This window comes from Pelodiscus sinensis, chromosome 1 (genome assembly GCF_049634645.1).
Source record: "Pelodiscus sinensis isolate JC-2024 chromosome 1, ASM4963464v1, whole genome shotgun sequence".
NCBI lineage: Eukaryota > Metazoa > Chordata > Testudines > Trionychidae > Pelodiscus > Pelodiscus sinensis.
The window spans coordinates 81,546,755-81,562,090 of NC_134711.1; the positions used below are offsets into that span (position 1 = coordinate 81,546,755).

Genomic DNA, 15,336 nt, shown 5'->3' on the forward strand with positions numbered 1-15,336 from the left:
CTAGTGCAGAGTAGAGCGGCAGAATGACTTCACGAGTTTTGCTTACAACACATCTGTTGATACAACCTAGAATCATATTTGCTTTTTTTGCAACAGCATCACACTGTTGACTCATATTCAACTTGTGGTCCACTATGACCCCTAGATCCTTTTCCGCCATGCTCCTTCCTAGACAGTCGCTTCCCATCTTGTATGTATGGAACTGATTGTTCCTTCCTAAATGAAGCACTTTGCATTTCTCTTTATTAAACTTCATCCTGTTTACCTCTGACCATTTCTCTAACTTGCTAAGGTCATTTTGAATTATGTCCCTATCCTCCAAAGAAGTTGCAACCCCACCCAGTTTGGTATCATCTGCAAACTTAATAAGCGTACTCTCTATCCCAATATCTACATCATTGATGAAGATATTGAACAGTACGGGTCCCAAAACAGACCCTTGCAGAACTCCACTTGTTATCCCTTTCCAGCAGGATTTAGCACCGTTAACAAGCTCTTATCAGCTCTTCAAATGTACTGAAGAATTTATGTCTCTTGTTGGTATCAGTTTGGCAAAATTTAAAAACAGCAACCCACCCAAACACTTTTATGAGGATGAATGTAAGTCTTATTCAACTTTTTCCCAAATTCAGGACCAAGTCCTTTAAATACTTACAAAGATGAGTAAAGTTTTACTCATATAAGTATTTCCAGTGACTGAGATGACACAGAATAATCTTACTGTGTTTGCAGGGTCAGACCTGCAGACTAGTGTGGAACTTCAGGCCCAGGTATAATTTTTAAATTATAAAAAGTCAGACTTAGAGATAAACAAACATTCTAGTCTAATTACGTGGACTATTTTTATTTCACTTTGTGCATTTTTATAACTACATTTTTTTTAAATGCCAGCCTTAAGAACAACATTTTAGGGTACCTGCAGCAGAAACAACTCCTTCTGTTCCTTGATATACTCTGTTAATGACTGTTTGTCACTTTGGCAACCTTTCAAGAAAATGTAAATGCTATTAAAATTAATGTTACTATTACTCCTATACATGTTTGTATCTTTTCAGTTTGATATGCAAAAAATGACACAATAAGTCTTACTGGGATTAGTTTAAAAAAATTAATGGATTGAATTTCCCAAAGTTATGATTTTGAAAACAGCACATCAAATAAAACAACAGTTCTTTGCAGCACAGTACTGTGGTCCCCAAACTGTAGGGCACAAGGAATACAGATGACCATTTCAGGGGGAGCACATGGTGGGGCTTAGGTCAGCCCCCAAAGGGGATAGGGAGGGAGTGCCACCCAGCTTCACCCTGTCCTCGCTCCATCCCAGCCCAGCTCTGCCCTCAATCCCTCTCTGCTCTCAGATCAGTTCCACTGTGAACCTCAGCTCCTGCCCCATGCCCAGTTCTGCCCCTTGCTCTGCCTTCAGCCTAAGCTCCTTTGCTGAGGAAGTAATGGGAAGGAGGCACAAACAGATTCCATTACTGGTAAGGGGGGCACAGTAGGAAAAGTTTGGTGACCAGTATATTAGTAACAGTCCATGGTGGTGGCAAGAAGAGGAGCAAAGCAAAGCGATGGTTTATCACAAACATTTGCACTTTCTTCAAAACATGGATGCAAGTCTAAATCCCTATCCAGAATCCTGAAAACTGCCCAGCAGTCAGATTCTGCGCCTAATCCTTTTCCCTATATGGAGCCCCATGGAAATTCATGTGGTTCTATGCAGGTGCCGGGGTCTAGCTACAGGGATCCAATTACAGAATCTGGTCCTAAATGACAGATTTTAGGGTACAATTAGATGAAAATCTGTGTCACGGTGAGCAACTCTGACACTGTTTAACAAAATGTTAAGCTAAAAAAGTGTACTCACATTTTGCAAAAGTAAGAGCCCAGTTGGGACTAGAAGTAATATACCCTTTATCTATTGTAGCCCTGGTCTCTCTTTCAATGACTGAGTCCATCTTTTTCATAGAGTCTCGAGACTTTGCTCGTGATGAAAATGTGCTTTTCTCATGGACCTTCAAATTCTGTTGAGCTATTTTATCCTGCATGTACAGATTTTCATGTAAGTGTGTTTATTAATGACACTAATTAGCTCTTTGAGTATAGGGACCTGTCTTTCTGTAAAATACCATACATCTATGGCACTGTATAAATAATAACTCAGACAGGGCTCTATTCTGCTAACAGTATTCCATTTATTACCAAGTGCCGTAAAGATCTCTGAGTGCATTAACTTTACAACCCTGAGTAGCTCCTTTGATTTAAATGGAGCCACTTATGGTGGAAATGTCTAGTACATGTGTAAGTCTGCAGGCCTGGGGCTTTAGTCTGCAAGTAATCCCTTTGGTCTTAATGGGACTTCAATATATGTAGAATAAGATATTCATTGTGATCAAGGGTAAAAGAATCTGGCCCTTAGCTTATACACAGTAATGATCATAAAATCAAATATTTGAAATAAGCACTTTGCTGAAGCAGTCCAGAAGAACAGAGTTTCTGTGAATATTCATGTACATTAGAGTTGTATTAGATATACATATTAAGAAACAATGTGAATTGGTCTTTGAAGTACATTGCATTAAAATCGCAAAAAGAATATGCTTTTATACATTTTTATTTATTATTAGAAACATAGACATTAGAGATGAAAAATTAGTAGCTCGTTTCATCAGTGCAAGATTATTCCCTACAATATATTATGTACTATATGCTCCTAACAAATAGGACCTTTGATTTAGAAAGTTATATAGTTAATATCCAGTAAAACATAAGAGTTGTATTTGTGTATTTCTTTGTTTTCTCCTGTTTTCCACCCCCCCCCCACTCCCCCCCGGCATCATTGACAATCTATAACCAATCCTGGAAAACGATTCCTCACTGTCACAGAAAACTGGCTAGTCCTCACCTATAATCAGCCCCCAACCTATATAAATACTTACCAGCAGCCACATCATCTCAGAAACACCTATTCAGGGACCTACCCCTGCAACAAACCCCATTGCCAACTCTGTCCACCTATCTATACAAACAACACCATTACAGGATCTAACCACATAAGCCACATTAGAGGCTCATCTCTCTGCACATCCACTAACATGATATTTGCTATCAAGTGCCAGCAATGCCCCTCTGCCATGTATATTGGCTAATTCAGTCAGCCTCTACACCAAAGGATAAATGGACACAAATCATATATCAGGAATGGTAACACATATAAATCTGGAGAGGTACCCTTTAACCACCCTGGACATTCAGTAATGGATGTGAAAGTATCCATCTGTCTACAAACGAATTTGAAAAACCGGTTATGGGGAAACAGCTGAACTGGAATTAATTTGTAAATTCAATGCTATTAACTCAGGTCCAAGTAAGGATCTCAACTGGTTAACGTATTACAAAGTCAATTTCACCCTCTCTAGATATTCACATCTCCACACCAAATGCTGCGAATGACCCACTTCTAACTTGTTTAGCTTCATTACCCTAACTTGTTTAGCTTCATTAACACAAGCAACTTCTTCCTTATACATACCCTGCTTCTGTAACTTCCACTCCAATTCGTCTGATGAAGTAGGATTTACCCACAAAATCATATGCCCTAATAAATCTATTAGGGTACGTCTACACTGCCACCCTAGTTTGAACTAGGGTGGCTAATGTAGGCATTCAAACTTGCAAATGAAACCCGGGATTTAAATATCCTGGGCTTCATTTGTATGTTCCCGGGTGCCGCCATTTTTTAAATGCCGCTTAGTTCAAACTACCTGCCCATGGCTACACGCGGCACGGACTAGGTAGTTCGAATTAAAGCTCCTAATTCGACCTACTGTTATTCCTCCTGCAAGGAGGTTTAACGGTAGTTCGAATTAGGAGCTTTAATTCGAACTACATTGTCCGTCCCGTGTGTAGCCACGGGCAGGTAGTTCGAACTACGGGGCATTTAAAAATGGCGGCGCCCAGGAACATGCAAATGAAACCCGGGATATTTAAATCCCAGGCTTCATTTGCAAGTTCGAATGCCTACATTAGCCACCCTTGTTCAAACTAGGATGGCAGTGTATACATACCCTTAGTCTCTAAGGTGCCACAGGACTTCCCATTGTTTTTGCAGATACAGACTAATATGGCTCCCCCTTTAAACTCATGTTACATCCCACAGTGTTTAGCAAATTTGCATTTGTTCTCTGGATTGGTTCCAGAAATTTAGAAATCAGTTTAGTTAAGTCAATGCAATTTCTGAATCAAGATCAGCCCAAAAGCTGTGGGCAGCCCTGATGGGTCAGTGACTTACAATACCTTTGCAATTAGGACACTAGATTAAATGTACCATTCGACATAACTCAAAAAAACCCAATTCTCAGTATTCCTATAGTCTCCTCCTCAATAAGCACATTTCAGATCATTTTGCAAATATTATTGCAGTAAGTCCATGGTGTCCATCATGCTAGCCACTGACCACATGTGGCTATTTGTCCAGTTGAGTGTAGCTAGTTGGTTTGAACAATGTGGCTATTTGGCTGGTCGAGTGTGGTTAGTTCACTATAGCAGTAGCCACTATAGAGCTTCAGAACTGGTTGGATATCATGGCAGAAAGCCAAAGAACAAACAGTACAGGAAGTACTATGAACCCCATTTTACAGATGAAGCAACTGAGGCACAAAGCTATTACATGACTTACTCAAAGTCACACAGGAAGCCTATGACACAGACTAATAACACTTGACCCCTTCTCCCCAGTTCTGTGTCTTTCACATTAGAACAGTGTTTCTCAATCTTTTTAAATAAAGTACCCCTTTAAAAAAATTAAAAGTACCCCCAGTACCTACAGTTTCAGACACACACTTTTTTCTCTATCATTCCAACACATTTGTTTAAACAACTTAATTGTAGCTGGGGGGGGGGGGGCAATGACATTTTTGGGTGTAAAAAGTACAAAAATAACAAAGCAAACAAAACAAAAATTCAGTTTTCTCCATATTTCAGTTGTGTTGACGTATCCCCCCCCCCCCCCCAGACATCTCTTGAGTACTCCTACTGGTACTCGTACCACTGGCTGAGAAACACAGCACTAGACCATACTTCACCTCCTAAGATGAACATTGTCTACTGGATGACTATGTCTGGGACAGCCTGATTTTTCCACTCTTTTGAAAGCATGTCCTCCTGAAACTATTGCAGAAATATTATATATACACACCCAGCATCAGCAAAGAAATTTAAAATGTGGCATTTACCATCACAAACGTTTTTAACACATTGTACTAAACTGATTTTCTCTCACATTATCCCTAATTTGGTGGGAAACTATTTATCTGCAGACTTTTCACACTTTCATTGTTTTGTTTGGTGAAATGAGTTCCTTTCCCCCATGGGCAGTGGGTATATTAGGTGGGGGAAGGCACTGCCCTCCCAAATCGCCAGCCTGGCCCCACCCATACCTCGCCTCCAGAACACCTACTGTAGGCATACTGAGGGCAGAGTGTTGCTGTCCCCAAGCACCCGCCCTCCCTGTGCTTCAGGGCCTGGGAGGCTGGGACCACACGTCACCCACCCTCCCCTGTGATTCAGGATCATACAGGCTCAGGCTGTGCGCCCTCCACCCTCCCTGTGCTCTGAGGCACATGCTGCCCACCCTTCCTGTGTTTCAGGACTTCATGTGCCACCTGCCCTACCCATGCTCCAGGACTGGGTAGGCGGGGGTCATGCACCCTCCTCCCTCCCCACGATGCTGGGGATAGCTTGGCCCATTGGGGGCGGGTCTGGGAGTTTGCCTCCCGCAGCCCTACCTTCACCTACCACCCATGCTTTCTTCCTAAACAGATGAACATGACAGTTATAGGTAAAGTACAGTAAATTAATAACATATGTAGACTTAGCATGGGGTCCTTGCTAATTAAACTCCACATAAACACATACCTTTTCTTTGGCCCTACACTCAATGTCTCTGTAAAGAAATGGTTTGCAGTCCACAATTGTAAAGGGAGTCCTCTTTTCATGATCAGGATCATAGACTATAAATATGAAAGGAAAAAAATTATATTCTGATACCTTTTAGAACACCACTGTGTAAAATTCAGTCCAAAAAAGCTGGTTTAGGGGAACAATAAGCTTGTAATTCAAACCCACCAAACTCTGGAAAGTAGAGTGTGCACTCCTTTGGCACCCTTCATGCTATATTCTCATGTATATATAATTCATAAGCGCTGTACAGCAAATATTACTATTAGAGCATAACAAACCCCCTCTCACAGTTGTTAAGCATTACACAAAACTCACAATGGTGTTTTTAAATTTATTTTTTAAATCTTAATCAAAACATTTTTTTACCAAAATTAATGCACTGAGATCTAGGAGTCTGGGACTGGGATGCTGAAAATAAGGCTGCTGATGCCATCCTTACTTTCTGAAATTCTTTCTGGAACTGCTGAAATAGACAAAATTAAAGGGAAAGCATTATTGTTAGACTAGAAAAACTGATAAAAGCTTGAGCCCAGCTTGTCATTTGGTCAATGCAGAGCCAGACTGAGTATATGTTGAACCTCTCTAGTCTGACAGCATCCGTGGATCAGAGAGTCCTGGAAGGGAGCAGCTGGCAGCAGAGCCCTGGGGCTGCAGAGTCCCAGGGCTGGCTGCAGAGCCCTGGTAGTCCCAGGGCTGGCCCCAGAGCCCAGTGGCTGCATAGCTGGATGCCTGGTGGCCAGGAGCAGGGGAGCCTGATGATCTGCTGGCAGACCCTAGAAGAGCTCAGAGTTCATCAGCAGAGGGGTCAACCTCCCCATATCTGGCAAACTCCCTCATTTGGACCAGTCAGGTCCCAAGGGCACAGAACCAGGGAGGTCCAACCTGTACTAAGGCACATAATTAAACACTAACATGCAGAATTACTGCTTTGGGTTTTATGCACATACATGGGTATACATGCAAGTTTTCTGTGAGCACACTATGGAGGCCTGTTTAATGCTGGACCCAAAATATCTGTGGACAAACTGAAGCAGCTTTTACAGTACATATGACTGTGGGGTCTCTCATCAATTTCTATTAGTGTCACTTGAGCCTGCTAGAACACCCAATGAGAAATCCTGGAACAGATCAGGCACATAGGGTGGCATTCACAAAGTTACTCAGCCCTGGTCTACACTGGGGCTTTATTTCAAAATAAACCCCCCTTCAAATTTTTAAGTGGAGCATCCACACTACCAAGCCCATTATTTCGAAATCTGTACTCCTGCTTTTCTCTGGGAATAACACTAATTTCAAAAGAGTTATTTCAAAACAGCAACAGTGTGGACATTCCGGTGCTGCTATTTCGAAATAACTACTCCCCAGAGTAATTTGAACCAATTACTCCCCAGGGCTTCCTAGAGCTCTAAATTGAAGTAGCGCATCCACATTAATGGAACCTGCCTTCGACTAATTTTGAGGCTCCCCTGTAGTGGGGACATGCTATTTTGATTTTGTAAAATCAGGAGTTATTAAGTCAAATTTAGTTATTTTGAATTGGTTTCCTAGTGTAGATATGGCCTCAAGTTCCTAACCCTCAGGTTAGGCTTTACTGTGATTCACAAAATTCAAACTCACCTAACCTCATATGACCCCAACATTCTTGCCTCTGAACATGAGCACTGCTACCTCACACTAAGGCTATGTCTACACAGCAACGTTATTTTGGAATAATTGACATTATTCTGAAATAACAGTGCACATCTACACTACAAGCCTTTATTTTGAAATAATGTCAAGATGGAGGACTTCTTACTCCAACTCCTGTAAGAGGAGTAAGGGAAGTTGAAGGAAGAGTGTTCTTCCTTTGACTTCCTGTTGTGTTGACAGCACCAAAAGCCGAATTAAGCTATTTCCACTGAAGCTACACAATTGACGTAGCTGAAGTTGTGTAGCTTAATTTGAGTTTTGCCCTGCTGTGCAGATGTGCCCTAAGTGCCCAGGTTCTTCTCCCACCAAAGCCCCAGAGTGATTCTAAAATGCATATCCCCACTTGTCTTGTGTGAAGGACCTAACCTGGTAGGTGTGCTTAGATGCTGCCTACTAGCTTGGGTCACATTCAAAATCCAGCCAGAGGAGAAGGTGATGGTCTTGCCACCCACTTTCTAATTTTTGGCTCAGTGGCTAGAGATTCAAGCAGGTTGGGGGAGACCCAGATTCAACTTTCTCCTCTGCCTGAGGGGAAGAAAGGATTTAAAGGGTGGGGACTCACATCTCAGGAAAGAGTTCTAACCACTGACCTATGGCATAATCCCCGATCTCTCCTGAAGAAGCAGTTTCCCTGTGGATAAACAGAGTCACTGGAGCACCGGGACCTTGGGTCTCCCATGGGGGTGCCCTAGCCACTAGGCTACAGAGTGAGTCTCACTCTCTCTTTTCCAATGACTCTTTAATTATTTAATCTACAGTGGATTGAACAGGGGAGATTTAGGGTACCCCCATCAGAATATCCCATACCTTGGTGGTTTGACCCCTCTCCTGAGAAGTTGGAGACCCCCTTTCAAATCCTTTCTCCTCATCAGACAAGGCAATTGAACCTGGGTCACCCTCATTGGAGGTGAGTGCTCTAACCACTGGGCTACAAGTTAGAAAGCAGCAGCAGTACTTCCTCCTCCTGCCATGCATGTGCAGCTAGGGTGTGTCTAGACTACAGAGTTTTGTCAACAAAAGTGGACTTTTGTCGACAAAACTATACCTGCATCTACACTACCGCTGAGTTCTGTCGACATAACGTTGACAGAACTCAGCAGTTTTGTCGACGCTGGTAAACCTCATTTTACGAGGCATAACGCCTTTTGTCGACAGAGTTCTGTCGACAGAAGGTGTTATTGCATGTAGGGTTGTGTCTATACTACAGGGTTTTGTCGACAAAGCAGCTTGCTTTGTCGAAAACTGAATGTGTCTAGACGCTCTTTGTCGATAGAAGTTTTGTTGACAGATAATGTCAACAAAACTTCTGTCGACAAAAGCCTGTAGTCTAGACGTACCCTTAGGTACCTATCTAACCCAGTCTCACAATGACAGCGGCTTAAAAAGCCTCCCGACTCAGGAGAGAGGTTTTGGTATGTGAATTGCTAGCAAAAATAAGTGCTCAAGTCCAGCTGCAGGGAGTTGCCTATCTTTGAGAGAGGGACAGGGCTTTGTCTTGTTGGCATCACTCATTGGCTGGCTTAGACAGCTTCCTCCTAAGTAAGCTGGCTTTTCTGGCTCACAGTCTAAAGCAGCTCTCTCTCCTTGGCTACGTCTACACTGGCATGATTTTCCGGAAATGCTTTTAACGGAAGAGTTTTCCGTTAAAAGCATTTTCGGAAAAGCGCGTCTAGATTGGCAGGATGCTTTTCCGCAAAAGCACTTTTTGCGGAAAAGCGTCCGGGGCCAATCTAGACGTGATTTTCCGCAAAAAAGTCCCGATCGCCATTTTCGCGATCGGGGCTTTTTTGCAGAAAATAAATCTCTGCTGTCTACACTGGCCCTTTTGCACAAAAGTTTTTCAGAAAAAGACTTTTGCCCGAACGGGAGCAGCATAGTATTTCCGCAAAAGCACTGAAAATCTTACATGAGATCATCAGTGCTTTTGCGGAAATTCAAGCGGCCAGTGTAGACAGCTGGCAAGTTTTTCAGGAAAAGCACCTGCTTTTCCAGAAAAAGTGGCCAGTCTAGACACAGCCCTCGTGTATTGATTAGGGAGACTCAGTGCCTCACTAGGCACCTAAAAAGTAGGCCTTATGACCCTGAGCATCATAATGCTAAAGACCCTTTGTGAATCTAATTCACACTTCTTTAATTCTCAACCAACCCAGCAGCTAATCCTCTTCCTGCTTCATGTGGGAAAGTGTTTACAAAATGTTTGCCCTCACCTCACAGCGTGTCTCATCAGAAGTGTGTTGATATTATAATATCTTAATGTTACAAGAAAAAATTGAGAAACTGGAGGAGTTTAGAGACCAGCAACATAAATACTCAGGATAATGGAAAGACCATTGTATAAAAAAAATTAAAAGAACCAAGCAATACCTAAACAGGAGAATGCAATTGTAGTCTACAAACATTTTATGGGCATGCATAAATGATGCAGTGTGATAAATAAGGGTCTCCCTAAAAGTGAAAGGTTGAAATGAAGAAATGGAATATTTAGGATGAATATCAGGAAAATCTTCCGTACAGCAAGATGTGTTGGGCTGTGAAATAGCATATTTGGGACAGTTGTGAAAGCCCAATTGTTCTGCACTTTTAAAAGACTGGACAAAGCACTAGTGTAGGGTTATATAGAACAATCATGCATTAACAGGGAGGTGGGATGGACTATCTAATAAGCCTTGTCCATCGTTTTGAGAATGTTGTAGAATCTTGGAAGATGATTGGCTTGCAAGAAAATATAGTAGACTTCTGATAATCCGGCACCTTTGGGACCTAGGTGGTGCCGGATTATCAGATATGCTGGAGTATCGGAAGGTACTCTGGCGGGGGGCTGTGACAGGTCTGCCGGGGCCCGCACTGCATCCGGGGGGTGGGTGGAGATGTTGCAGCGAGGGGCGAACCCTCCGCCATTTTGCAGGAAGGCGGAGGAAGCCCTGCGCCGCTGCCGAGAGTTTCCGGGAGGGGAGCAGGCTCCCCACGCCCCAGACTGCAGTAGTTATCGCCGAGCAGGGGGGTGAGGGGCGGCCCTGCAGGACCAACCCGGCACCACCCAAGCTGCTCTGCTCCGCCCCGCCGCTTCCCCAAGTCCGCCGCTCATCAGTTTCAGCAGCGGCAGCAGCGGACTTGGGGAAGCGGCGGGGTGGAGCAGAGCAGCTGGGGTGCTGCTGGGTGCCAAGCAGGGGGGTGAGGGGCGGTGCTGCGGGACCAACCCGACAGCACCTCAGCTGCTCTGCTCTTCAGTTTCAGCAGCGGCAGCGGTGCACTTGGGGAAGCAGCTGAAACTGACGAACGGTGGAGAAGCGGTGGAGCAGAGCAGCTGGGGTGCTGCTGGGTTGGTCCCGCAGTGCCGCTCCTCACCCCCCTGCTCAGCTATAACTACTGCAGTCTGGGGCGTGGGGAGCCCGCTCCTCTCCCGGAAACTCTCAGTGGCAGCACGGGGCTTCCCTTGTCTTCCTGCAAAACAACAGAGGGTTCGCTCCTCGCCACGCCGTTCTCCGCCAGCAGCTCCAATTGTCTGGCTGGCCGGAGCACTTCTGGGTTCCAGTTGGTGCTGGACTATCGGGAGTGCCGGACCACTGGATGCTGGACAATTGGAGTTTTACTGTACATTTTTATTGACCTTTTTGCGGATGGCCTTCTATTGTTTGCTGAGTTCCTTGCCATCCCATTCATGTTGCACTGAACAAGATATAATCATAGCTATATGTCACATGGTTGGAGGCAATCATTTAAGGTCTCTGACTACCAATAGTACCAGTAGAACATGTCCAAAGATTTCAAATTTAAGTACCTAAAGATAGGTTTATAAATCCATATTTTGGCACTTAAATAAAAATTGACAGATTTTCAAAGGTGATGAGCACATACAAAGATCAATGGGTGTTCTGTAGGTGCTTAACTCTTCTGGAAATAAGGCCATTTTCATCTAGGTATTTAAGTACGGAATTAGCAATCTAACCTTAGACACCAAGGTTAGAAGATTTTCACCACCACGTTATACTGTTCTCTTTTCTTTGAAGAGAGGAGAAAACCTAAAGTAATTGAGAGTAAAAATTCCTGTTAAAACTCTCCTGTCTCCGACTCTGTGAGGGCAGTACAAGGTAACATCATTTCTCTGACTTCCAGCAGGGCCGGCTCCAGGCACCAGCACACCAAGCAGGTGCTTGGGGCGGCACATTGGCAGGAGCGGCATTTTGGCCTGTAGGAGGAGCAGGGCGGCAGGGAGCCCCGCGGAGTCCACCCTGAGCTGGGAACCCCGTGCCTCGCAGCTCGAAGCCTGCACCTGGTCTCGGGACACGGCGCTGGGAGGGTGGGGTGGGGCACGGCGGGGTGGGGTGCTAGGAGGGCGGGGCGCCTAGCCCTGGTGCAGGGCAGCAGCAGCTGGTGACGCTGAGCCTGGCAGGGCAGGCCGCGGCCATGGTGGCTGCTCCCGGCTGTCAGCTCACTGAACCGTAGTTCAGGTGCTTGGCGGGGGTTGGGGCTCCGCTGCGGCAGGGCCCCATCCCCCAAGTGGGGAGCCCCGTGCCCGGCTGCTCGGACTCTGCGCCTGGCCTCGGAGTGCTGGGAGCGTTGCGTGGGCAGCCCTGGGTACTTCCTGGGAGGAGACTGATGAGGCTGAGCCCCGGGGGCCTCTTTTTCACCTTTCAGAGTGTGCCCCTCCCTCCGGCCGGCAATCCCCTTCGCGTGCGCCCTTACCGCAACTCTCCCTCCTCCCCGCCTGTGTTCTCTCTCCCGCAACTCTCCTGCCTGTGAACCCCCCTTGACAGGCTGTCCCTCTCCCCCTCCCCTCCGGACTGTGTGCCCCTGCCCGCTATCCTGCGACCCCTTCCTCCCCCCGCTACCGCCCTCCTCTCTTTTCCTCCTCCTCGGCTCGGCCTCTGCCCAGCAACCCCACCTCCTGGCCCACTGCAACCCTGCTGCCAGCGGCGGATATAGGGCAAGGCGAGCGAGGTGGCTGCATTGGGTCCCGTGCTTTAATAGGCCCCGCACCAGCACCGGTGTTTTAAACCTCTCATCCACCCTGCTTAGAGCAGGGTCGGCAGCCTGGGGCCCACGAGGGAGCCCGATGTGGCGCTTTGGAAGCTCCCTGCCCCCACCGCAGCAGGCAGCCCACGCAGGTGCTGCAGTGGCCGGAGCAAACCCCGCGCTGGTCGGGTCCGGCCACGAGGCAGCAACAGCCCCACCCCCACGCAGAATAGAGCAGCACGGCAGGGTCCTTTGTGGTGCAGGAGCTGCGAGCCGGCAGGGGAGGGTCCCTTATGGCTGCTTCCGCTCTCCTCTCCCCCGCAAGCCCATTGGCCAGACCTGGACAATGGCAGCCGTGGGAACCCACCAATCACCGCTCCCCTCAGGCTTTTAATACCCGAGCACACGGCCAGGCAGCTCTTGTGGGAGAAACGGGCGAGCAGTGCTTCTAGGTAAGTGTCCGGCCCCCCAGCTACTCCCACTCCGATATCTTCACCCACATAACCCTCCTCCCAGACCATGCACCCCAATCCCCTGCCTTGAGGCACAGTCCAAACCCCTGGCCAGACCCACTCCAGGCCTGCTGGTCCCCAGCCCGCTTGCATGGTCCCCAGCTGATTTTTCTGTAGGGTCAGTGTCCCCTAACCCAAGAGAGGTTTCCCACCCCTACCACAAATACAGGAGGCCCCTGCTTTATAACAGCCCGCTTTAAGACCCTCTTCTCCCCACCATTATGACCTTTTTCCAAAGTGGGTAAAGGGCCAAAATCCCCCGACTTACATCCTTGGCCTATTGTAAATGCAGGCTCGAGTTACGACTAGGGTTGCCAGGTGTCTGGTATTGGCCCTGACAGTCCAGTATTTGTGGCTTCTGTTAGGTAAAAAAAAAAAAAAACCAGAAAATACCAGACCAATAAAATGTCTGGTATTTTCAGTTTTTCTCAGCTGGAAAGCCACTTGGGACATTCTTGCCCTGCCATGAATGGGGATGGGGAGTGTGAGATTTAAAGGTGCCATGATTATTTTTTTTTTGGGGGGGGGGGAGGGAAGGGCACTTTTTCTGCTCAACATTTGGACATCCCTCCCCTTTTCATTACTGCAGAATTTTGTTTAAAAATGAATTACAATATAATTAGAATAAAAATTATCCAACTAAATTAAGTTTCTATCAATTTTACCCAATTCAGATTTAATATGAAAATAGCCTTCAATTTGTGCATTTGATGCCTTTTTTCTATTTTTTTCTTCAAAGGGGGACCCGGAGAAATTGTGCTGTCCTGGGCCCCACAAAACTCTCATCCACCCCTGCTTGCTGGGACTCCGTCTCCTCTTCTCCCCCCTCCTCCCACCTGGATCCCCATGTCTGGCTCTCTAAACAATCCCCCCTCCCCCTACTCTCTGGGCCCTGTACTGTTCCCCCCCCCCCCCACACACACATACCTTCCCAGGAACCCAGCCCCCTTGTGCTGTGTCCTGACATCACCCCTGCCTGGGACAAAGGTGATTCTCCCTCTCCCTTTGTCTAAGCAAGGGGAACTCTGGTGTTCGCAGTGCCCATGTCCCCAAATCCCTCCCTGGACAAAAAGGGGGGGGGGGGCAGCCAAAATATTTTTTGCTTGGGGCAGCAAAAAACCTAGAGCTGGCCCTGACTTCCACCAAGATTTAAAATAAACAATTCCCTAACCAAGTTTGGCAAGGGGCATCAGGGTGGGGATGGATTCCTCTGACCAGTGGGCAGGCCCAGAACTTTATGGATCAACATTCTGAATTAAGAAACAAAACATTCCAGGCACCTCAATCTAACTGTAACATGAAAATAAGCAGATGACATCTGCATTTCCACTCACAGCACCAAGCAGGAGTAACTGGCCACTTGGGAGATTTGCCTAGCAAAGAAAAATCTCCAGCTGGCACAGAGCCTGTTCAGGACTTGTGGTCAGAACTGCACCTGCACTCCAGTAAAACCCAAACATGCAGATTGCGCCCCCCGGGATATAACAAGGCAGCCGCATTTGTAGCAATCCTTCTGGGGGTGCTCTAAATTGCAGCAGGTGAGCCCATCCAAACCCAAGCTTGAGAGAGCACAAAAGGGACCAGACACCGTATGCATCCTGGGCAACACCATTAACAATCATCAAGCTCCCTAGGCCACCCCCATCCCCAGCTGGGCCCGGCCACTCCTGAGGACTGGACCCAAGCTTGTTGATGGCGCTGAGGGTGGATTTTCTCTTGCCCGTGTTTAAGAAGGGACGTGTAGCTACCCCACAGGCTGCTGGGCACCAGCGGCTAAGGCAAAACGGGAGAGTCAGAGGGGGACAGCAAGATCCGCCCATGCCTCCGCACAAGCCGTGTGGGCCCTTTACCCCCAGCCCGGGGACACACTCGCCCCGGCGCGCTCTCACCAGGGGGGAGGAGCCAGACCGGGCGCAGCTCCGGGGCAGCAGCACCACGAGCACTGGGCCGGCCGGGAGACTGTTAAGCTTGGAACAAGCAGCAAGCCCCGCCCCCGCCGCGCGTGCCTCAGCGGCCCTCTCCCCGCGCGCTCGGCCCACGCGCCCTCGCGAACCAGGCGGAGCCCGCGCGCCCTTTAGCCAGCGGCCGCCTTTGCACAACGACCGCGCGCGCGCGCGCGCAGCCCGGAGGCTTGGCACTGCCAGAGGCTGGCCCTCCTGGACGGTTGCCAACTCTCCCGACCCGGACGGACCGAACGCAACTCACGACAGTTGTACTCCGTCCC

The 15,336-nt window shown here is 47.3% G+C and overlaps 1 protein-coding gene across 1 annotated transcript in view; it reads right to left on the reverse strand.

The window, feature by feature from the left end:
- Window positions 1-15,270, reverse strand: part of CCDC38 (coiled-coil domain containing 38) — a 60,355-nt gene extending 45,085 nt beyond the window's left edge. Inside the window, exons 1-6 of the mRNA XM_075933675.1 lie at window positions 15,002-15,270; window positions 11,594-11,666; window positions 6,325-6,421; window positions 5,914-6,008; window positions 1,865-2,039; window positions 917-984 (exon numbers count right to left, since the gene is read on the reverse strand). Coding sequence (XP_075789790.1) covers window positions 917-984; window positions 1,865-2,039; window positions 5,914-6,008; window positions 6,325-6,391 — 405 coding nt within the window. The 5' untranslated portion in view covers window positions 6,392-6,421; window positions 11,594-11,666; window positions 15,002-15,270. The remainder of the gene's footprint in view (window positions 1-916; window positions 985-1,864; window positions 2,040-5,913; window positions 6,009-6,324; window positions 6,422-11,593; window positions 11,667-15,001) is intronic.
- Between the last annotated feature and the right edge of the window lie 66 nt (window positions 15,271-15,336).